The sequence below is a fragment of the Onthophagus taurus genome, chromosome 6 (genome assembly GCF_036711975.1).
Source record: "Onthophagus taurus isolate NC chromosome 6, IU_Otau_3.0, whole genome shotgun sequence".
Lineage (NCBI taxonomy): Eukaryota > Metazoa > Arthropoda > Insecta > Coleoptera > Scarabaeidae > Onthophagus > Onthophagus taurus.
In genome coordinates, this window is record NC_091971.1 from 3,354,527 (window position 1) to 3,379,811 (window position 25,285).

The window sequence follows — 25,285 nt, forward strand, 5'->3', positions numbered from 1 at the left end:
TAAAAATGTTTTTTTGGGTCTAATATTTACACAAAGGAAGAATTAGAAAAGTGTGAATATTTATTTTATGTTGACTAGATCATACAATGAAAAAAATTATAATTACACGTACAGTCAATCGAGCGAATAACATCACAATAATTCTACAAAGTGTTCGCCGTTTTCGTCTTTCTCTTAAAAGTACACATTTTTGTTTTAAATTAAACGTACTTTGTAACATCTTTTTGTTATGTACATGTTTTCGTTCATAATAAATAGGGAAAAAATACGAGAGCAAATTTTTTTCTATCTAAAAAAGATTACAACTCGGGAAGATCGATTTAAAAAAGTTTGTTTCAAAATCTAAAAGCTACAAAAAAATTTTATTAAACTTAAAATAATTAAAATCTTTGGCACTGAAACTCTCGTAAATTTTTTATTTTTATTATTACTATTTTTCGTCTTATTTATTTATTTCTTTTTTGAACTGGATAAGCGAATTATTGTCATAAAAAATGAATTACTAGGCACAAAAATGAGTGCACGTAACGGTATCCTCATAAAAAGAACTACAAAAAATGCCACATTTTGATTGATTGATATGTAATACTAAACTACAACATTACATAAATAAATAAGTATACGATTAAGTCAAATTATTAAAAAAAAACGATAAACACGTTTTGAGATGGGTATAGAGATTTTAAAATTGAGCTTTTGTAACTTATTTACACGTACACGACGCGGTAAGTAGAACTCTTCTATTATTTCGTTGCGAGTTAAGTGTTATTTATCACAAGAGCGAACTGAATAATAATACAATAATACAAAAAACAATGTATAATACGAGAAATAATCTTATAATAAACACAAAAAATTCGTAATATATCGCACATGAAACGTATCACACTCATCATCATTATTATTATTATAATCGAAGAGTTATAATTTACCATTAAGAATTGCTTTGATTATACTATGTATTTTGAAAATATTTTTTTAAATATTTATGATGTATTTTATTTGAAAAAATGAGACGTTTTTTCGCATAAAACGTAATCAGCCTTTTTAATAAAAAATAAAATTAAATAAAAGAAATAACGTACAAATTATAACTTAAATTTTACCTTATTAAATAACGGTTGGTACTGTGGTGTGCATTGGAGATCGTGGAGAATGAAACCTAAGCAACTCAGTTACTGTTATAGCCACTTGAACCAGACCACGTCCTTCTAAAACGTCCGCCGCACAGCATATTAAGTTCTAAAATAAAAATACACTAAATAAAAAAAAAATCGAGAAAAAATTAACACATTTTGGTAATTAAAGAAATAAGAAACAAAATTTGTTTATATTTTATTGATAAAGCTTTTTATAAATACTGGTATACATACTTTTTTTAGTTGGATACGAAATACTGTTATTGTTTCAAAAAAAAACAGGTTAAATTTAAAACTACTTAACATAATAAAAACGAAAAAAAAAAAATCAACCATTCTACACCAAAAACTAATTATTATTTGTACCTACTTAAAAGGTGAAACCTAAAAAATTATTATTAAAAAAGAAAATAAACCCGAACAAAAAGAATTAACAACATAATAACAAAAAAAAAAGATAATTCTATTTGGTTGGCAAATAAACAAAAAAATAAGTTCTTTGTATGAATGATAATACTGGGGTATTTAAGAGGAAAGAAAAAAACTAAACGTTTTTGACTAGAAATTAAACGCGAAAATCTTTATACAAATATAAGCTCTCTAAAAGATAACTTAAAAGTTATCGTTATTATAATTTTTTTGATTAATTGGAATAAAATTTGGAATGCTTTTTTAAAAAACTTACCATTTAAATCGAACTGGAATATATCTACTGATATGATTAATGCCCAAAAATTACTGATCTAACATTAAATGGAATTCACAAAATTTTTTTTGATTTTTTTTCTAAGATTAAAGTGCAGATAAAGACATGAATTACAAAAATATTTAAATATCAGTCTGTTGTTGTCATTGGAAATATCCTGCATTAATTTTTCATTTTAATTTAAAAATTTGTGGTGTTACATGTTTGCAAGCTTAATGTTGCGTTTGTGTATACTTATAGGCACAAATGTATTGTTTGTAAACATTATTATACGTTATTCCAAATGTGCATATTTTAAATATTTGCAAATATAATAATATAACTTTCATTTTATTATATTATCTGCAGAAGTAAACGAAGCATTAACAAAGTGAATCGCAAGCTATAAAACAACCCTATTAAATTTTTTAGTTTAAAGCCATTTACGTTTATATGATAAAGATAATAAAATGGAATGTTAATAAATAGATCATCACAAAACGTTCTTTCTTTTTCTTTTTCATTCTAAGCTTTATGTTACAACAAGCGTATAATTGTAAAGTTAACAGCGATAATAAGCTGCCTTTAATTTCCTGATTGATGTATCATCACATTTTTAATTATATAGGGTGTTAAAATTTTTTATTAACACGCTATATATTTAGTTTATTATTTATTATTATTATAGAGTTTAATAGTAATAAGTAGTTAATTAAACAGCGAAAAATAAATTAAGAATTAAAAATTAATCTCTGCTTTTTAAGTCGCAGCAATAACGAACAATTTAAATTATCCCGAGGAATGTTTCATTAAAAACTTTGTAATGCAAAAATAAATAAATAATCTCCACCATCACTTTTTGATCATTTTTTTTTGGTTTTTTTATTTATCCGGGTGGAGGAAAAACGAGAAGCAGAACCACAGTGATGACGAACGTCGCAAGCAACAAGAGTGAGACTATGGTGTCGTGGAGCCCCCCAGGCGGCTTTTGTGATGCCTTCGGGTGGTCGACCTTCAGTTGGCAGAGCGCCTCGACGGTGTCCAGTAACCGCGGAAGGCCTCGTCCACTCAACTGCTCGGTTACATCAACGCTACTGCACAGCAGCCCCTGCAACCAACACCCATAGTCTCACTCTTCAGCACATCATTAATTTTTTAGGGATCATTTTTTTTTTTGAAAGCATTTAAGTATAATTTTTAAGATTTTGGAAGGATATTAAAAAAGTTAGCAAAGAAAAGCGGGTTTAAGCTTTATGTAATCAATTTTTTTAACTTACCTCATCCACTCCAATCTTTTTACAAGCTTCAATAAAATTATCAACGTTCCTTCGACATCTTGCCATCGTTAATTTGGGCTAAAAACATTTGCAATAGTTAAAAATAATAAATTTAGAATAATGTTATTGTACTATCATTGGTATTTATTAACATAATAAAGTATGAAGGTTTTCAAAGTATTAATTAAGCTAAAACTAGAACTAACAGTAGCACTATCACTAGAACCTTCTTCAAAAACAAGTTACAACTATACTCTATTGGTCAGTTTTCAAACAATCGGGTTTAGCCGCACGTCTTTCAGTATGGCTAAACCCAAGGTCTATAGAACATAAGATTACCTAATTCCCTATGCCTCTGTAGTATCGATTATTACCCCGCAGATTGAAGTCACTGGTTCGATACAGTCAGAGTAAAAGATAGCCTATACTGTGGTACAGTCTATATAAAATATTTAAACCTCGCATCTTGTTGTGTTGTTCATAGAACCAGCTACGTCACTGACCCACCTTGCCCCTCAGAGAAAGAGAATAGGCATTGGGTAACCTTATGTTCTATAGACCTTGGGCTAAACCTGAATGATTCTAGTCTAGTGTTAGTTCTAGTGATAGTGTAAAACTAGAACTAACACTAGACCTAGAACTACAAAGTATCGGGTTTAGACCAAAAATGCATATTGGTAGAAACGATCGTCGGCCAAAACACGATTTATTATAGAATTAATTTTTTTATTGATTGACATTCAAATGTCATCTTAACGTTTAAACGTCATTTCGACGTTTACAAATCACAATACATTTCTCTGAAATGGTACCAACCTAAATTTTTGGAAATCATTTGATGAATGTCTAATATTTCTTACCAATTTTTTTATAACTTTTATGATATATTAGGATATTTCGACACTTTTAATATTTCACAAAGATTTTTTTCATCAAATTAACAGATTTTTGAGTTTTTTTAATATCTACTTTTTTTAATGACTTTGACGTTTAAAAGTCAAATAATATTTTTACTTTTTGTACAAATCATTTGCAATAATGGTGTTCATTGTTTCATTCTGATAAATGCTATAGTTTTCCATTTTCTTGTTCTATTTATAACCCTTATCGATTTTTTTAATAATTTTGAAATACAAATGTCATCTTAACGTTTAAACGTCATTTTGACATTTAAAAACTAAAACACATATCCCTAAAATCGTACCAACCTAAATTTTTTGAAATAATTTGATGAATATTGTATATTTCATATAAGTTTTTCTATACTTTTTTTGATTTATAATAATATATTTCGTTAATTTTAGTATTTCCATAAGATTTTTTACATTAAATTAACTGATTTTTGATATCTTAACGAAATTGACCATTAATTGTCAAATTGACGTTTAAGTCGTTTTTGGTCGTTTTTCAGTTTAATAGTTTTTATTGTTTTAATAAAACCTCTCTGGTTTTAAAACTCCCACCAAAAAATAGCTTTGAAAAATTACACTGTGTAAAAATGACTTTTCATTTTACTACTCAGAATTCAAAAAATATAGATCTAGTTCAATATTAAGATTAAATGACGTTAACAAACTTAACAGAAAGCAAAAATAGCAAAAATTTTAGAAAAAATAGCTCTTCCTACAAAATAACTAAACGAAATAAATACAAAATAATTAATAATTACAAATAAATACCAATTATAGTATAAAAACAATGATGATTAATTTGTAATGATTGAAATATTACTACATAAAGATACTTACAACAGCTGGAGAAGGAACATGTATACTCGCAACTGATCTGGGTTTGATATGATTTGCTAAATGACAAAGAACAACTCCATCTGTTAAAACGGGAGCTAAATCTTCTGGTAGAGCCATTTTTAATTTCGTCTCAATAATCTAAAATTTATTTTGAGATCAACTTAATAATTAATTTATTTTTATTTCACTTACATTTCTTAATTGATTAATCAATTCAGTTTCTTCCTTAGCTTTATCGATTTCCCTTCTCATAGTAAACGTCATTTTATCTTTTGGTACATCTTGATTCCAAGTAATATTTCGGTTCGATTTCATTCCGTTTAAATTATTTTTGTTCGTCCCATTTACATAACCCCCATTAAAAGCTCTTGGGCTATTCGGTTTTCCATTTGAAACTGAGACTGTAGTTGGCACATTATCATGCGAAAGGATTCCAGTTGATTGTAAATTTGGCGAACTAGGTTTGATGTAGTCTTGAATGTATTTCGTTGGACTGTTTTTGTTGGGAGTTGTATCGCCGTTTGTTCCGTTAGTAAGCGGTTGATGTGCTGGAGAACTTGTTGCTGGAGTTGAACTTCTTGATGGTGTCACTTTTTGAATTGGCTTTTTCGGACCTGTATCATCATAAATATGTTTAGGACTACTACTAAACGGGGCGTTTAATGGAGTCGGGTCCGATTTTGATGTCGCTAAAGTGCGAGCTGGTGACCCGTGATGCGTTGGGGTGTTCGGTTCCGTTTTGTAACTATGATCATCAGAATCTTTAGTACGATAAATTGAAGGTACATCTTGTGCTCTTTGCTGTCTAAGAGCTTCTTTGTATTCCCTAATGATATCAATGTTGTTAGTGATGAGGGGTTATTTACGAAAAAAAGTACTTACTTGTAAGTTTGAATTTGTTGTAATTTCGGTTTTTCTTCACTTCCATTAGATAGATTTTGCGAATCGGGGTATGGAACAACGCGAACACTAGAAGGAAAAATCACACCAGGCAATGTTAATTTAAATTAGCATAATTAGAATTTTTAATGAATAAATTTATCAAAGCGATATGAGGTTGTTACTTAAAATCAACAAAAAAAAAAAAGTTAAATTTAAAATTCTAATAAAAAAAAACAATTTCAACATTCAAAATGTTAATTTATATGCTTTGTTTGTCACAACCCATAATAAATCTAATTGCAAAAATCAGTATGTAGCAAATAAAAAAAAAACAGAGAAATGGAATTCTTCAATTTGTCCCTAGAAGAAAACTTACGATGACCTACCCAAAAATCAATAACTTAAATACCAATCGAATCGTTTTCAAAATTTACCTTTGGTTAAGTCTGTCGTCTCTTTTATCGCAGACGTCAATTGAAGGGTTAGCTCGTGATCCATCATCTTCAAAGGTGTTATCCAAACCAGGTGATATAGTTGAGGGTGTTGAATTGTTTGAATGTGTTCCATTATGTTCGTTGGTTCTGTTTGGTATTGGCGTAGAAGACCAATGTCTTTCAGTCTCACCTAAAAATATTATTTAATACGTTTATAATTTTCATATCGAGGTTTTCTTTATTAAATTTTGTACCTGGAAGTTCCTGAGACCATCTTTTATCATAACAATCCGTACTATAACCACTATCAACATTTTGCCTTTTTTGTTTAAGTCTCTGGGAAAGATGTAAAGAAGGAGATGTGGAAGCACTGCCAGCGTTCTTCCTTGGTTTCCTTCCTAACGTTCCAGAACCATTCAATCCAACCTTATGTCCTAATTTTATGGCCTCTATTTCTAAGTACTTGAAAATGTGTATCCTACCACGTTTACACAGCTACAATAAAAAATAATAAAGCTTTTTTTCAATAATTTTGATTTACTTACGCTAGCAGGAGGACTAGTTAATGGATTATCATCAACCATTAAATGAATAACAGTCGTCATATTCCTCATTTCAACTGGCAAATTACTTATTCTATTTGCTCGAAGATCCAGTCGAGTCAAGTTCAAATAAGTAATTTCCAACGGAACACAAAGAAGGAGATTATTTCTCAATTCCAAACTTTGTAAATGTTTCAATTCTCCAAGTCGCGGAGGTAAATGAGTCAGTCTGTTGCAGGAAGCATCCAGTTCTGTTAACTTTTGCATTTTGCACATTTCGTCTGGAAGGCATGAGAGTTGGTTGTTGGCCACTAAAAGAATCTGAACAAAAATTATTACAAAAAACAAATCTGAATTAACCACCTTGAACTAATCATACCTGTACTGGTAGGAGACATATCTCCCTTGGAAGAGAAGTTAATTGATTTCTACTTAGATCTAAGTATGTAAGACACTGCAGGTTACTGATACTGTCAGGTATGTATCTAATAGCGTTGTGATAACACTGTAAACGTTCTAAAAATGGAAACTCCGTTATCTTTACTGGCAGTTCACTAAAATGATTTCTTGAAAGATCTGAAACCAAGATAATTAATTTTAATTAATATTATGATGGTGAAACTACTATTAATTTAATGACCGGAAATCGATTAGTCATATCGCCGTTTACATCCGGCGATATTTCGCAATAAAACGTACTTGGTTTGTTGGAACCTACATCAGACACCTGCTTGGTATTCTCGCTTTCAGTGTGAAAATGTAGGATAATTACAACACGTCGCGGTCGATCTCCAAAGATTGAAAGTGAAACAATGGATGTGTCTCGAATGAGACAACAAGAACCAAAGATGTGCATTTCATCCGCGACACACAGGAGACGGTGAGGCGTAAACAAAAGAATTCCCACAAGTAGAAGCCCTTCGGCGGAAACTGGTGTTTGTGGACGAGGGAAACGAGCGAAGAAGGATGAGCGACCTGTTAAATAATTCAAAATACGACGACGGGCGGCGGCGTCTTCGACGGAAACAGAACCCCATTCAATTCGGATTCTATGCGTTCACCATGAAAATGCATTGACTCGGAAATTTACTTGTCACGTACTTATATTAAGATTTTAGGTAAACTTTTCGATTTGGTAATTCAAAAATTATCGCTTTCATGAACACACCCCACAATTTTACTAGTAGTTAATGACTTCCATTACATTACTTTTATGGGCCATAATGCTCATCTATAAATCTTCACGGTTATGAAAGTATTTCACATAAAAAATACGAAATTAGCGCATTTTGTGATCTGTGGGGAAAAATAAAAACTTCCCCTAGCTAATATATGTAATAATGCATTTTAACGGAGATAAATAATATAAATCCAACGATGGGAAAGTATAAAAAGTTTGAGGTTGAAAAAATGAAATCAATGCGATATAAAATAAACAAATAATTTTTGTGTCCTAGTTAGAACACCAAATATTGCTGGTAAAAGACTATATACTGGAGCGAATAACTAAATCTTCCTTGTTTAAGACTAAGTACTGCTAGCAGAAGACTAAATATTGCTAATTGAAGAATAGATACTACTAATAAAATCTTACATATTGCTGGTAACGAATTATATACTATGGGAGACGATGAGACTAGATTCGATTAATAGAAAACTGAATACTGTTGATAGAAGACTAGACGGACCTAGCAGAAATCTAGATACTATTGGTAGAAGTTACCGAAAGGGTTTGAAAGATTGAGTGAGGTGGTGATTCAGCCAAACTACCCGGTTTCCATGGCACCGCAGTTAATTGATAAAATTATGAAAACAAGGTTACTGGTTCCAAGATTATTGATGGTTTTAAGGTAAGAAAATGGCGTTTATCAGGCGTTAAACTTAATATTGAATATAGAGCTTAGTATTTAATCTGTTTAATGTTTATTATCAATATTTTTATTAGCTGACACTAAATCAGTGAATTAAAAAAATATTACAATACAGAAGCAACATAATCAAACTTGGCACAAACAAATATACTCATCGATTGATCGTTATTTTTAGCGCACAGGAAACGTATAAATTATAATCTAAATAAGCATGAATTTGAAGCGAGCGGCTGTGAAGATATTTATAGCTGGAAATTATCAGAAATCTGCAGAATAAACAAATTTAGATTTGTTTTACATGTATATGAGTTAAACTATAGTTAGAAACGCGGAAGCAATTTGTTTGGTGCGAGTTTATTAATCGACTCATTTAAAAAATTAAATGAAAAAAAAATCGATTTCAATTTAAAACGTCCTAGAACTCCATTCAATTTAAATTAAGGCACTCATTATTATTTGAAACACTTTTAACAATAAAATAATAAAAGTAAGTTCTAAATTTAGCCTAATATTAAATTGCAAATTGATTCTTTGTGTTAAAAAGAAACCGCACAGTACACGAATTTATTTAATTGTTTTAGTTGGTCTTGGAGAGAGATGATCATAACCGAGAACAGAAAATCATTAGGGTGCAGGGCACGTGGCAGATTTAGCGCCATCTGCAAGAACAGCTGCTTGAAAAGTTTTAAACCTAATGTTACGACGTACGGTCTATAATTCAATGTATTTCCGTTGCCAATATTACAAGCTGTAAAGAAGCTGACACATTCATAGCTTCAGTAACCCTGAAAAGCTAATTATAAAATCACGAAGAAAAACTTGAACAAAAAACATCAATATATTTCTTTAGTTATTCTTTTATTAATAATAAATTATTTGCAGACATCGTTTCTATTCAACAAACATAATGTGCCAACGAGGAGTAATTGTCGCTAAATTATTAGTATCCCAACGGCGCCACACACTGCACCCAGTTCTATTGTATCTGACGCGACGCCAATGGCAAACAGGTGGCACGGTGTAAAATAACGCCAAGAAGAACCACGCAAACCAGTTAAACGTTATTTGAATAAACGGCGCCTAGTCTACGTTATGGCAGCGCTTTTCAACCGTGAGCTATGACGATGAAACAGGAAGAACAAGTAGGTTGTATCGTATGGTACAGCGCCATCGGAGAAATTCACCCGATAAACAGACTGTGTAAACAGGAACTGAAACCGCAAAGATGACGTTGGGTTTGGTCTGAACTCGAATGACTATGAACCTTCATTTGTAAAATGCGAACGGAACGACCGCAATTAAAATTGCATTATAACCCTGTTTTTGTGTTGAAAGGAAAGAGCTAATTAGATTTATTGCTGTGTTGTAATGAGAATCGTTTTAGACATTGCTTTCCGCGTTTATTTCTCATGAAGTATATTTATTAGCACATTGTTTGCAAATATATTTAGCACTTGATGAAAGAATAAAAATGTTGCTTTTAAATTATTATAACGGATTCAAAGAGCTTTAGTTTATCGATTTCTTTAAATCTTAGAAAACAGTAATAAATCCTATTAGACCATCGACAAACTGCCACTAACAGCTGTAAACTCGAACACGCCCCAATTTAATTTTCCTACCAACGCCATTTCCCCCAGGCTTTCCATAACAGTACATTCCAGAACAAAAACATTTTCCCAATATCCCCTTTTTGACATGCTTTTAACCAACGTCCACGGTACACGGTGGTACGGGAGGAAGCTCACCCTACTTGTGCTAGGTTATGTCTATGTCGGTTGGTATCGATCCGAAATTTTTGGGTATGCCTCACGCAACCCCACACGATGAGATGACAGCATTCATGGTTTGATGATTAAACCGGAGTAAAGGGCATGTGAGGATTCGAGAAACACGTAAGGATTGGGAACGTTGTAAATGCACTGGGAGTAGACGTAGACTTAATCAAATTGGGAGCTTACAAAAAGGGGATTTTGCAGGATCGATGAATCTCTAAATAATGGAGGGTGGTGGTGGTGGGAAGGAAACAGGACTTTTGGGAATTCGGGGTGATCAAAAAATTTTGGAGTAAATGTAGCCCTAATTTTCTGTATTGTGTAACTAAAATAGTTATTTATGTATACTGAGAACACAGTATACATAAATGAGGTCGTACTTCTATTTTAGATTCAAGATCTAAATAGTACAGAATCCAGTTCAATTTCATCCAGGTTAAAATTATTCACTGTATAATATCTACATTGTAATTCTGAGTAAAATGAGTTTGATTACATATCGATGACTAAAAGCGTTCCTTTCACAATATGTACTTAAATTTTTATCTTCAACATATAATGCAGAACCTGTTATCGACATAAATAATGAAATTTCCAAACACACATTGATAAGATTAGTTTTAACAATAGCCAACAAAATAAATGATTATTAACGAAAACTACACAAAATAAATCGATGTCTGATTTACGATAACTCCAATCTGCGATTCATTTCGCATAATTCCTCCCACCTGCGTCACGATTCCATCGATTTTACTCATCCTTCTTCTGTTACGCCGGATGATTAATGGCATTGACGTCAACGAGGAAAAAGACGATATCAAGGTGAATTAAGTATAGCACTTTAACAAAATGTGCTTACTTGAACTGGTGTGTGATGAAAAGATCCCGGAAGTAGGAAGGAAACCGGAGAACCAGTCGTTTACGATGTCTAAAATATTGTTATGGCATCTTGAGTTTCATCTTCATACAGCGAAGTAACGGATCTTTTATTGTGGCACGCACTCGTCATGTTGCGTTATGTAATTTTCATTCTGGGACGAAAAATGATGTTGTTACGTGTGCACATGCGAAACGCGATGATGTTTTTGTGGTACGACGCCGCAATCGGTTCGTGGTTCGAGAAAAAAGAAATTTGGTATCGTTAATTTTTACGATCCCTTGTGGTTTTAACCTCAATCAGTTTAACGTGTTTTTCGTTTTATACAAGAAGTTCCCATTATCTCAAAATTTGTAAATACATACAGCAAAACCTGGATATAACGGATTAATACGGTGAAGGGAGTGTTTGCTAGAATCTAAGTGGACTGCTACATTCATGGACCAGATGCACAGCTCTAGTAACAGTGTTAGTATAACACTAGAGCTAACACAAGAAATAGAACTAGAATCATTCGAGTTTAGCCACACGTCTCTTCTAGTTCTAAGTCTAGTGTTAGTTCTAGTTTTAGTGGTTGACCAGCGTTAGATTACATTTTTTATTGAACCAAAACTAGAAACTGTTAATATAGTAGAAATTGATCAAGGAAGTTTTCTTTTTGTATTTACGGTGAAAGATAATGGGGAATGCGATGCGGTTAAAAGCAAATCGCTTAGAAATTCCAATCAACTCAAAATTTCTGAATACTCGAGGAAAATCGATTTCACAAAAACAATTTTACAATTAAAATTCTGTTTGAATCTAATCTAATAATTATAAACTTTATTTGACACAACAAAATGAGGAAGTTGATGAAGTTTTGAATAAACTGGTATGCAAACATTGTTGTAGAAAATCCTGAAACTAGTTAGTTAGACACAGACAAACTACCAACAATACATAACGCACACATCAGATTAAAACACTAAAATGCATGTTTAAACGATTTTTTGTTGTTACGTGTCGTGTTTGGTCTTGTTTTTGAAACCCCTCGTTTAATTTAATTTTAAAAGTTTCGTGCTCAATTTATATTTAGAAATTGACAGCTACCGTAAGCTCAATTTATTATGGAATAAAGGTTAAAGTTGCATGATGAAGTCGCTTCTATCATCAGAATAGGACAACATTGATCGAAAAGCCTACACGAAGTAAAAAAGGTCACAGTTACGGAAATAGAAAAAGCTGTCGACAGTTTTCTGTCGTGTTTCCAACTTTGATAAATTCGAACATTTTTATTAAAATTTATGTAACTTTCAAAACTACAATTTTTTTTATTAAAAATAAATCTGACATAAATAAAACTTTTGTATAAAACAGACCGAAACTAGGAAACCTTTTGTAGTGCACTCAAAAGTTTCTGGTGCAAGTACAATTTAAAATTCCGGAAATAAAACCTGAACTTTTCTCGGTACGATCCGTCTTATACACGATAAAGTTTACGACCCGTTCGTCTATTATTCTTGGTTAGATAAAAAAAACCATCATAATAGCAGCGAAGCGTCGCGACGCTCCGTTTTATAGGTCAGAGACAATCGCGGAAAATCTTTAGGATTTTAGAGGGAATACGAGGTACTAAAAGTACCTATTAGAAAAATTGCGGCAAGATTCCTCCATCTGGACCGTATCAAATAAGTTATGCGAAAAAAATCTTTATGGTCTTTCACAAATTACTTTTGAAGTTTGGAAGACGTCCAAATTTTAATGAGAAACAGAATCTATTTTGTCTCTATTAATATCTTGGTGAATTAGGAGGAATTTAGAATTGTTTATAAATATAAAGTCGTTGAAGTTGCATAATTTACAATTAATCGATTGCAAATCTAAACAAATCTTCTATTAAAAAGATGATTTCTTTCAGAATTCTTAGATTATATAATAAAGTTTGAGTTTTTATTTCTTAACTTTTTTAACAATTAGTTTGATGGTCTCGATTGTAGCGTCTCGACCGTAAGTGGTCTATTTTCATCGTTGAAGTTGTATTTTAGAATGTTGGTGGTCACGCCATCTATTAAAATCTATTACAACCAAAAAAGGCCATTTTCAGTTTTCTCATATTAAAATCAATCATCGTTAAACACAACGACTTAAGTAATTAAAGTAATTTAATCGTGACTATCTGGTAATAAATCCATAAAAATAAATCAAAAATCGTCAATATTTTTAAAACAATATACTTTGGTAAATACAAACAATTTAATCTTCTCTAAACTAACGGTATTATCAATTTCAACATTTCCCATTCTAGCTTCGTTAATTAAAAAGCATAAAATTAATCGAAAAACTGTTACACAAAACCACCATTGATAAAGATGTGAGTTTCATGTTTCTAAGTAACCGCATGTCAGCGGTATGACCCGTTAAGTAAAATCTGGAACACAATGTGTGGATAAGATATGTATGTAACTACAAAGTCTTTTAAACTCAGTATTAGAATGACGTTCAAATAACGTCAGTTGGTCGTTTGAATCACTCACTTTGCGATTAAAAGGCGACTGTGGGAATTTTAATCGGTGCTATCTGATTAGTTAACAAACCTATTAAGGTTGGACATACCTTAAACGATAGATTGCATCAAAAGTAAACGCGGTAATCCAACAAAGAATTACAAGGAATTGAACTGCAATAAAAGTGTCGGTATATAAATTGGGTAATTCACTTGTTGATAATTAAACTTTATTAGATGATCACTTAATTTTACCGTTATAAGCTTTAGGTTTTGTTGCTTCATCATCGGACAATCAACGGTCTGCCTTCGGCAATCGCGAATTCATTTCGCACAATTTTCTGCCTGAGAACGTTCTTAAGATTAGATTTTCACCAAACGAACGGTTCTTTCAAAACGCATCTGCTGCATCGTGAAGTACCACAACGAATTAAATTACTATGCTGGAAACATAACAGTTAAAAAAAAAAGACTTAAGATTTTTAGCTTTTAACAAAGACATCTAAAAAATTTTCGAGGAACTTCCGTTCCAAAAATAACATTAAAAAGACGAATTCACTTCCGAAAAAGAATCTTTTTAAATATAAACTCCCCATTAACGGACACTCCCCAAAATTCAAGGTCAAAAATACCTGTTAGTTCAGAGAACGCCGTTTCTGGCGGAGTCGTCGCCCGAAATATCTCTAAATTACGGCAGACGATTTTACAGAAATAAATGTCGCAAGGCGATGAACTTGAAGCCGCAAACGTGAAATGATGTAGTCCCTCCGGTAGAGAGACACTTGCACGCTTCATAAATAGACTAAGAAACTTTATCTCGTAACTTTAGAGTCGAGATAAATTGGAAGTCGTCTGCAAACTGCAATAGTTATAACAACTTGATGAAATTTCTGTAAGATTGATTCGGTTAGAAATGAATCTCATTGAGAACACATAAATAGCAACATCAAACTAAAGTATGACCAACAAGTTTAACTTTTTTTTTTTAATTGTGACCGATGATATAGTTTTGTATCTGATTTCGTTCCATGTGAGTAGGAATGACCTTAAACTGGTGCTCTTGCTTGACCATTTATTGAGTACGCGTAAGTTTCTTTTTTCCAAGAAAAATGGCTCTTTAAAAAACTACACACGGATTTAAAGATGAGCCTGTTTTGGTCGATCAACTCGTTTAAAATCAGATCGAGACGCTCTTTAATGGATAAAAAAGATCCATTTCGAAAGAAACGATGTCAAAATAAACAGTTTGCAACGTTCCGGGCATCTTGAATTATAGCACTTGTCGATTGCGTAAATATATTAGGTTTGTCGATAGAAAGTTATTTCGTTTGTTTACAAATAGTTAGGACGGAAATAGAAACAGTGTTAAACGACCAATCAATTATGGTTCTCATTAAAGTTGGAATTCAATTCCAGTACGTTTACACATAAAACATAACGTTGTGTGTCCCATAATACAATTTAACGTTTGAAAAAAGAATTTATTAAAAGTATAGTAAAACCTCGATATAACAGATTAATACGGGGTCCGTTATAGCCAAAAGTCAATTATATGAATAATTTTAATGCACACAAATTCGGACAGCTATCCACATCGTTACGTTCTGTCTACGTAGCTTTATATTTATAATAAGGACAAGTTACGAAGCACAGCTCGAAGGTCCGTTCGTGACGTCACCGCCGAATATCAGTTAAAACTAGAACTAACACAAGACCTAGAACTAGAATCATTCTAGTCAATTCTAGAATCAGTTCTAGTTTTAATTCTTATTCAGCATTAGATTGTGGTATATTTTTATCGAACGAAAAATAAAAGAAAAGAACAGCTCGAAGGTCCGTTTGTGACGTCAGCCCTGAATAGTTTATCTACGAACATAGAATAGAGCAACTTGAGGAATAACCCGAGTTATATCGAGATTTTACTGTATTTCTCTTTTCTGCTTCATTTAGAAAACCGAAAACCAGTAGTGAAAGCCAATTACATTTAAAAACCACTTAAGAAAAAAAAAAGAGAAACTGATGGTTGTTAAAATTGTTTAAAGAATTTGATCTATAAATACCTTTTAAAAATTTCTCGATTTATATTTGAGTTAAAAACGAAAAGAAATTTGCATCATAACTTGATTGTTTAACATCAAAAACATGTAAATTGGCCTTTTTTGAAAATTTTAATTAATTTAATTCAAACTATGCACTCGTAAAACGTGAGTGGCATATCAAAAACCCTCCACTAATGGCACAAGCGCTCGGAAGTTAAGAGCAGGCCTTTTGAAACGCGATCACAATATCGAGACTCCACTCCGAAAAACCTATAAATAGCTCGGATAAAAGTCCAAAGTAAACGTTCCGAAGAAAAAGTTAACGAACGTAGTGGTTAATATTTAAATTTTTTCTCTTCATTTCAAAGAACTCCATTGAACCATGAATAAAACAAAAAAAAATTGGTCATTGTCCATATTATTTTCTATATTTAGAAACACTTCGAACTCAATTACATTAATAAGTACTTGAACCTGAGTTGTACGAAAAATTATTAATCAAATCACGTTTGTTACATCATTATGCACAACACCAAGCTTAGAATTGCTACCAAGAAAAACATTTTTGTCAATACAACTGTTTTATTGAATGCAACGATACAAGTAGCATACTGTATTTGCCCATCAGACCGCTTAAATCATAATTTACGGCGTAAAACAGAACGGTTACGCTGTTGTGAGTGAATGTAACTGTACGCCCGCATTTTGCGATTAAATTGCTTATCTCCTGCACTCGAAAGGTTATTGATAAGGTTCATACATGAAAAGCTAACTATTTTTTTTTAATTTAAACTTTTATTTGCTAATAAATACAAAGTACTTAACATAAGGTGGAAGGAATAAGTGCAGAACAAAGTATTGGATAAAATTAGTACTTAATTATCAGATACGTGGTGATTATGTAGTAAAATGCTGTTATAAAAGGTGGGGGTAAAAAAATGATGGCAAATCCGGGAGAGAAAACGAGAAATGGAGGTGATACAGAGAAGTCGGCTGATTGCGAAGAACCCGAGGCGATTGAACCTTATCACATTTGGAGTTCTAAAGGATACGCAGGAAGAGAAGATATTGAGACCTATTTGGTAAATCAACTTAAAGGAAATGGACAATCAAATTATGTGTGAAAAATTCTTGAGGCAGCTATAAGGTTTAAAATAAGAAAGAAGGGTGGACAAGACCAAAAAGCAGTACGTGGAGAAGCTCGGATGAATTTGGAAATTGCAGTTCCCCAATAGTTTTTTACAATTTAAAATATTCCAGACATTTTCCTCCAGATTAGATATTGTCCAACGCAACCCCTACATACTGAAGCAAGACCCCATTCACATAAGCAAACCAAGAGAAAATATGTACCAGTCTTTGCATGCCACTGAGAGCTAACAGCTACATTCCATAATCAATAATAGTACAGCAAGAGGAAATTAAATATCATAGACTTACGTTGAAGAACATCTGCCCGTAAAGAAGACACCAATTATATTAAAACTACATATTTTCTTCAGTGATTGAACATAACTCAAGCTGCCTCTTACTATCAAGCTTCATATAACTTAACACTCTAAACTATCAACATATAGCGCATATTAAAATGAACAATTACGCTGATTCACTAAAACGGCATTGGGTGTATATTTTAAATTTGTTTCAAATTTCAATATTCGTTAAGTCACAATTTAAACTGTATCTAAACCAAGAATTAAAATTACAAGCAGGTCGCCTACATAATCAATAATTGCCGCCCAGTTATTACATTTTACACTCACTGTGAATTTTAAGGTACACAACCTTGTAGCCACAACGTTTAATCATGATTGTGTACTAAATGAAATGGATTTCTTGTTGTGATAAACTATTATCCACATGTTTAAAGTAGCGCAGACCAGCTGTTGCTCTAAATCACCTTCGCTTTTGCACCTGCCCGATGCATTCTAAAAAGTGAATCGTTTTACTTATGCTTTAGAAAATGTAAGTACGTTATTAATTAATCCAACACCATTTTTTTAAAAGAAACTCCGAGTTGTTTTTAACCTAGGGGGATTTTGATTTGAAGCAGAGTATGTGTCTGTATGGTATGAACCAGTCAGTCGAGCAAGAACCTAGGGGGTCATTCACTTGTCATAAAGAACGTTAGAGGGACACCAGTTTAGTAGGAACGAGATGTTTCTTTGTGTGCTGTTGGAAATCTCGGCTGAAAACGGCACGACCCGTTTCTCTAGCGGTATTATTTTCAGCGTACACGTTGGGTGCCATAATCTGTCTCTGGCAATTATAAACTTAGTAAACGCGTATCGCACCCACACGAACAAATTTGTGTTTTGCTATTTTCGCTGTTGGAGAACCTGAAAATTTTGTGTTGAGTGCCGTTGGTACTAAAACCGATATGTGTGTTTGAGATATCGTAAAGATTATTGATGATAAAACCGGCTTCTTTGATCTTCACTAATACAAGAAAGATGAAACAAACATCAACCGTGACTTAGTAATCCCTGACCACATTCACTTTATACTGTGTTTATGAATAGAATCGTTATCGGTTATATGTTTACAATATTTGTTAACGACTTTGTGTTGATATTATGATATACAATTTATAAATATAGATTACGCTTTTTAAAAAGAATTCTTTTGGTACAACGAGGATATTGGAAATTGATGAAACATGTTAGTACGTGACTAGAAGATAACTTTATGGTATTGTCGATATTTTTTTTCGTTTGATTTATGTAAAAACGTTTACTTATACGAGAGAATACGTGACTGCAATTTATGTTTTGTAAGTTGTGGATAGATTCTTATCCACCACGAGTACACAATACATATTTCTCCGCTGCCACATTATTTTCAAACATATTCTATTTTTAGGTATGACGAAAAATTGTCTTGTTTTATTAAAACGCTGGTGCCGGAACAAATTTTTTGGCAAATACTCGTCGAGCTCAATGGTTTATTGTGACATGTGTAATTTTTTATGATAAAGTTCCTGCGTTATTTTAACCTATTTTTAACTACTCAATCCAGATAGTTTGTTTCAAAAGTTATAAAATCCATTTGATTTATCTTATTAGAAAACTTTATACTTAGTTCTTAAAAAGGGAAATTACGCAACATTTTATTTATTCATTTTCTTTCATCATTAACCTGATCTTGGTATTACAGATTTCTCAATCAGAATCTATTTTTGGAATAAAATGAAGCCTTTCCCATCAATTAACACCCATTCAGCAGGTGTGCCTAATATCGTCATTCTTAACTTCTAAATACTACCACCTTTAATTAATTTTAAGTTTTATAACATAACATTATAAGCAACTAGTTGTTGAAAGGAAACGTGCTGCATTTTCAAGAGGGTGGTAAAAGCCAAACTTATTGTTCTTCAGACGGTTATAGGCGCCTAGCTCCAAAATCCCACATTAAACTGAGTAGAATACATTGCTTTAACAATAAGGGAGCAGGTGCCTAGAGGGTGAGTTCATTCGCCCTCGTCGTTCCCCCCCGTCGACACCGTCGCGACGTCTGGGTCCCTAAGGGTTGTGACCTTAAGTTTTTTGCAAAAACCAGCGGTTCCTTATCGTGTATTATAATAGTCATATTAAATAGGCTTTAATCTGCCATTTGAAAGTGGCTATTTTCAACACGAAACCACCGTTATTTTTGTAAATGCGCTTAAGATGTGTTGTTTAGATTACTTCATACTATAATTAAAAAATAAGTTAACGATTTACAGTTATAAGGATGTATTCGTGTTTTATGGCCAATAAACTGCATAGGCACGTGGCTGGTTGGGTTTGAATTGCAAGGTAATTATCATTCCAAATGTATGAAATATCGTTAAATTAACACTTGAGTCATAAAGGTGATTATTTTATAATTTTAAATATACCTATAACATTGTTGTCACTGTGTTGGTCATAATTGCAAAAGCGAAAACAAAAGAGTTTGAGTCTTGGTGTGGGATATTGAGTGTTGAAATGAGGAATACCCTATTTCTTCACCTTGTATTTACTCCGCTTGTATATTTCCACTAAGAATCGGTGTTTTAGCGGAAAACTCAGAAAATAAACAAAAATGTCGAAGTAATCAAGTTAATAATAGAATGAACAAAATAATTTTTTTCCCAAAGTTATTTAGATCACTTATTAAACGTGATTAATTGAGACCACTCTGTTCCTGACCTTTTCAGTAAGCTTGCCCATCTGGTGAATTGTCGTGTCCAGATATTGAGCTGCTGACCTGTGTGTGAAGTTGACCATCACATTCGATGTAGATGTTATCCACCTGTTCCTTTGTCCTCGTCACTACCAGAACTTGACTCGTCACCTTATTCAAAATCATACCACTCTCTTTTAGAGTTTCTGCCACTCGAGTAAGCATGTTGCAATTTGCTCTCCGAGTCTGCGATGAGGAGTACATCATTTGCATATGTCAGAGCCTGGTACATGAACGGTCTGATCATGCCGACCAAAACTTCATCCATAAAGCTAGAAATAGCAACCGTCCATCTTTTACGACAAACATGCTAGAGGTGTTCCCGTTACGCATCACCGTTCCCTGCAGTGCTTTCCAGACCACTTGCCTTGGCACCTCATCAAACGCAGACTATATCCAAGAAAGCCATTATGCAGATGATAGATAACTTTAACCTCGTAAAGTACGAACTAGAAAAAATAAGTTGCTCTTGGTATTATCGCCTATTAAAGTAGCAATAATCAGATACTTCATAGTTTTCGTTCTATTTTAATGCTTGTGAAATTAAAAAGTCGTCTTACATTCAGTCGTAATTTTGCAGAAATAAACGAAATTTATTGAAATATAGAATTCCTTAGAACATAAGGTGTAGGATGCAACAATTATCGAGCTCTTTATGTTTATCATCAATCTCAATTAGCATGTCAAAAAAGTAATCAATAGACCATGACTAATACTCCAAATACATTCAGTTTGTTTGAGTACTACTGTTCAACCCCCTCAAATGGGTATTTAGAATAGGGAGAATATTCGCAGAGCAAACAAAACCACTCTGAAATCCCTTGCAGAGTTCAAGATTGGATCGCCGGAAGTGCTCTTCTAAAATCATTATAACTTTTCCACCTTGTTTAGGTTAGATCCCCCTTTTTTCTCGAGTAATTTCATTATGGGATTAAGAATTCGATGGATAACTTTTGTACAAGTCCAATTTTATGGTCCCAATTAAATTATACTCTTATTGTTTTATTTTATAACTTTATTTTAATAATAATAAATTGTTTACACAACAAAATTAATTGAATCGATTTGTTTAGGTCAAGACTTTAAGGTCGAATTCTTTTCACTTGTTCGTAAGTACAAAGAATACGCGGGCAGAATGCCAAGAGTTAGAGAAAACATTCATTCATGTCATTGGGCAGTGTCCGAGAATTACTCAAAACCAACACGTCTCGAGACCGTCGTCGTAACGGATGCCGCATAAAAGGAGGAAGCACACGAGATCTCATGATTTTGCTACACCGAATCTCCCTTCTAGCTCCAGCTTTTATCTGGCGCCTCGCCAAAACTATCTCAAAACACCGCATCTTTCGGTCGATATTTTCAATTTACTTCTTCAACCATAAAATACAAGGTTTTAGTAGTTTTATGTTTTAGTACACATCTTAAACTTTTCAATAACCAAGGAAATTTCTCATATCGTTAAGGTACTATTTTTAAAACTAATATTCAAATTTTATTTCATGTATTTAATTTTGAAGCTGTATTATACTGTTAGACGTAACAGTAAATTTAAACGCTCATCCATCATATGGATGTCAAGTTAATGCAGTAATATTGATTTTGTATTCAAGATTATTTCAGGAATATTTATTATACATTTATTCCTTTTTGAACTAGCAATTACCTTTAATTATATTGTAATTTTGCTGAATAAGTTAAATTTATATTAATGAAATGTCAAAAAAAATGACACTTGAAAACGTGAGGTTAGGTTGAGAAAAATGTACAACATAACTTTTACAACGCGTTAATGCAATTGAAATTTACATCAACACGAATTTTCTTACTGCTAAGATTAAAATTATTTCTTAAATTCCATAAATAAACACTACTAAATGAGTTATTAAAGACTTTCTTGATGTTGCCTTTTACGGTTAAACTTGTTATTTCGATTAATTCATTAAAAAAAATAATTGTACTTACTTTACCTTAAAAACGGAACTTTTAGCTTCATTTAATGCGAAAATTGTTTAAAATAATCGTGATAATTTTTATAAAACGTACTTTTGACGCAACAAATATTTTTTTTTTGAAGATGTCCGTCACCATATAAATCACCATGGTAACGGCAGGTTGAAAACTTTTAAACAAAAAATAATTTTAGTCATAAAATTTTCCGGATAATACCAAAAATTAACTTAATTGTGTTTTTTAAATTATTAATTAGTAATTTTTTTAAAATTATATTGTAAATCTATCTTTTTATTGTATTAGTGTTATTTCTAACACTGAATGAATTAAATACAAATTTTTTAATAAAACGTCAAAATAAAATGTCACTTGAAAAAGTAAGGTTAGGTTGAAATCAACGTCAAAATGAATTTTGCACAGATGGGGTTCTACCAATTTAACTCCCCCAAAAATGAGCCCCATTGCTGTCACAGCAACCGACGGTAGAACACGGGGAGGACATTTTCGAACAGATCTGAGGGGGATAGTGATTAAATAGAAATATAATCAAGAGGTACGGTCCAGTTACATATTTACATATTATCAAGATCATTATTGTAAAATTGACATTGCTCAATTTAACGAAAAATGACCACCTCATCTCAAACGTTTTCGTATTAACAAGAATTCCCTTTGAAAATGAGAAGTTGTTCTAGACTTGGCGTACAAGATCTTTAATGACTAACAGCGAGGTAAGGAATGCGCAACGTATTTCAATGAAATAACCGCTTGTATTTGTAGCGAGAAATGAGGCGAGAAACGTCGCCGTCCGAATACATTTTTTAAAAGAAGACCTTGATTGGTTCGTTTAAATCCAAGTTGTGATTAAAAAAAGGAGATGTCACAGTTTATTTTTAAATAGGCATCGTTTTTTACGCCGTTTTTATTCCTCCCATTACCAGGTAAGTACTCGACTCGCTTTCTTACTCCTTTTGTTTGGATTCTGAGGAAGTTGAGGAGGCGTTGTTTCTTCTGGGGGATAATAGCAGGAAATAATAATAGCTGGAAAGGAGTGCAATGTTTGTTTTCTATTTTTAAATCATTTCTTTGGCTCTAATAACCTCTCTAATTAAAAAGTCCGTTTTTATGACAGAAACTTATCATATTTATATCAACTTTATGATATGGTTAATAAAAACTCGTTATTTCCGCGAAGTAGAAGTGGTTTTCCTTCTACGCATATTTCGCAATCAACATCCGAGCTGAAAACCGATAAAAATACATTCAGAGAATCTTGAAAATTCACCCAAAACGACTATAAAATATAATCATTATACAATATTCGTTAATAAATCATACAAATACTATCAAAAAACGTTTTCGCATAAAATAAATTCAAAGCCAAACCAACCTGCTATGACGGTGTCGTGTAAGTTGTACTTGGGGTCCGCCTGCGGAAACTCCTTTAACGTTCTGTTGCCCAATTTTAACTCTCCGCTTTGGTTTGCCTCCTCGAGGATCCTTTCCAGTGATCTAGTTAATTGATTCTGTAAGTGTCCTCCGTAATGAACCGTCGACACTGCCATATTGCATGGCGACACTACCTCACTGGCACTCACTCACTGAATGTGTTTGTTTTGATTGACCGGTAGACGATCCGGAGTAGATGGCGGCACTAACCGACACGAAGTTGGACGAGAATAACAAAAATTATATTTTTTTAATTTATTTCTTTTTATTATTAATTAATATTAATTTCTATTTTTATGCTAAGATGCAATAAATAATTTCGTAGGAGTTTTTGGCATAAACTAAAGTGATTTTTTAATTTATTTTTTTATATATTGAAATTGCGTCGAATTGGTTGCCTATACAATAGACTATTTTAAATGTTTATTTATTTGTTATAATGTTTAAGTTAGACTTCAAAAAGTTTCTAAACAAACTTAAGAAAACATTCAAACAAGGTTATAAATTTGAAAAATAAAACTGTAAACTCGAATTCCTGGTGACTTGGTAGACGTCCTGAAATAGAAGTAATCTGAAACTAAAAGCAGAATTAATGTACATGAATAAAAAGACATGCAATTATAATCTAAGAAAGCACGCAAACAAACCCTTAATTTAGATCGCGAAGATTTATCCTTAACGATCGTGATTTAGCCAAGGTCGCTTGTCAATGATAAATCACGGTCTTGTTATACACATTTTTCTAGCAATCGTTTATGGCATAGATTAAATAACAAACATTATTGATTAAATACAATGCCTTGTCTTTATTTTGTAGGTCATGCCATGAAATTATTCGTGATAAGTCATAAAATCATAGTCCATAAATTATACCAATACAGAAACCTGGAGATCGCAACGACCTGAATAATTACCGTTACCGTCCAATCTCTATCCTACCTCCAATTTCAAAAATTTTCGATATTGTCCTGCACTGCTTAATAGGTTTTGATGAACAAAAATATACTCAAATTGCCTTTTGTGATCTTAGCAAGGGATTTGATCTTGTAAATCATGACATTTTTACTAAGAAATTGAATAAATACGGAATAAGAGATAAGGCCCTTAACCTGCTAGTTTCATATCTTGATAAGCGACAACAACACACTCACTGGAAAGGTGAAATATCGGAATGGAAGAGTCGAAACAGGAGTTCCGCAAGGTTCGGTTCTTGGACCGATTCTTTTCTTGATCTACATAAATGATCTTCCGGATTTAATAGCATCGGATTCAGTTTGTCTTTATGCGAACGATACTTCCTTCATAAATGTGGAAAAGGATATTGACAAACTACAGGAAAAAAACTAGTACATTAATGGTTGAGGCAGAAAAGTGGTTCAACTCGAATGTTGAATTCTATCGACTGAATCACGAAATGTGTAGTTCGCATACTTCCACAGCATGGCGGTGTATGGCATAGCAATATGGGGTGCTTCCAGTGACCTAAAAGAAGTTTTCAAACTATAAAAGAAAGCGATTAGAACGCTAGTAGGTCTAAAACTAAATCAGAGTCATATATACTTACGTGCCTCGACTATATACACAAAAACAGGAATTCACTAACACAGTTATAGAGTCTCACCCCTACTGCACTAGACAACGAGATGGCATCAAACTTCCATGTCACAGAATAACAAAAATTTTTTAACTATATATTTATAAAGTTATATAATGAATTATCACCCCATTTCAAAGCATTGAATATGAAGAGTTTTAAGAGACAAGTCAAGAATATGCTCTTAGAAAAGGAATTCTACTCCATAGACCAATGATGACATTTTGATACATATTCAATAAAGTTATTATTATTATTATTATGGGATCTTCTCCAAGCAGAGATACTGCTTGGAGAAGAAGCCTTTCATTATGTTATTCTATTACAAAATT

General features: G+C 32.5%; 1 protein-coding gene and 1 long non-coding RNA gene across 3 annotated transcripts in view; one reads left to right on the plus strand and one right to left on the minus strand.

Moving 5' to 3' along the window:
- Positions 1-39: 39 nt before the first annotated feature.
- LOC111424873 (Leucine-rich-repeats and calponin homology domain protein) lies at positions 40-23,527 on the minus strand. Of its 2 annotated transcripts, none has more exons than XM_023058590.2 (10): positions 23,301-23,527; positions 7,087-7,283; positions 6,711-7,028; positions 6,420-6,660; positions 6,166-6,355; positions 5,732-5,818; positions 5,042-5,675; positions 4,850-4,987; positions 3,102-3,179; positions 40-1,242 (listed from the first exon to the last, which is right to left on the minus strand). In XM_023058590.2, the coding sequence occupies exons 1-10, from the start codon at positions 23,473-23,475 to the stop codon at positions 1,111-1,113; spliced, it is 2,190 nt and encodes a 729-aa protein (XP_022914358.1). In that variant the 5' UTR covers positions 23,476-23,527; the 3' UTR covers positions 40-1,110. The 2 variants fall into 2 exon arrangements, with proteins under 2 accessions (XP_022914358.1, XP_022914357.1); XM_023058589.2 differs by lacking the exon at positions 40-1,242 and adding an exon at positions 1,323-2,932.
- LOC139430226 (uncharacterized) overlaps positions 22,237-25,285 on the plus strand; it is a 34,915-nt gene continuing 31,866 nt past the window's right edge. The window contains exons 1-2 of the long non-coding RNA XR_011640686.1: positions 22,237-22,641; positions 22,691-22,851. This is a non-coding gene — a long non-coding RNA (uncharacterized lncRNA). The remainder of the gene's footprint in view (positions 22,642-22,690; positions 22,852-25,285) is intronic.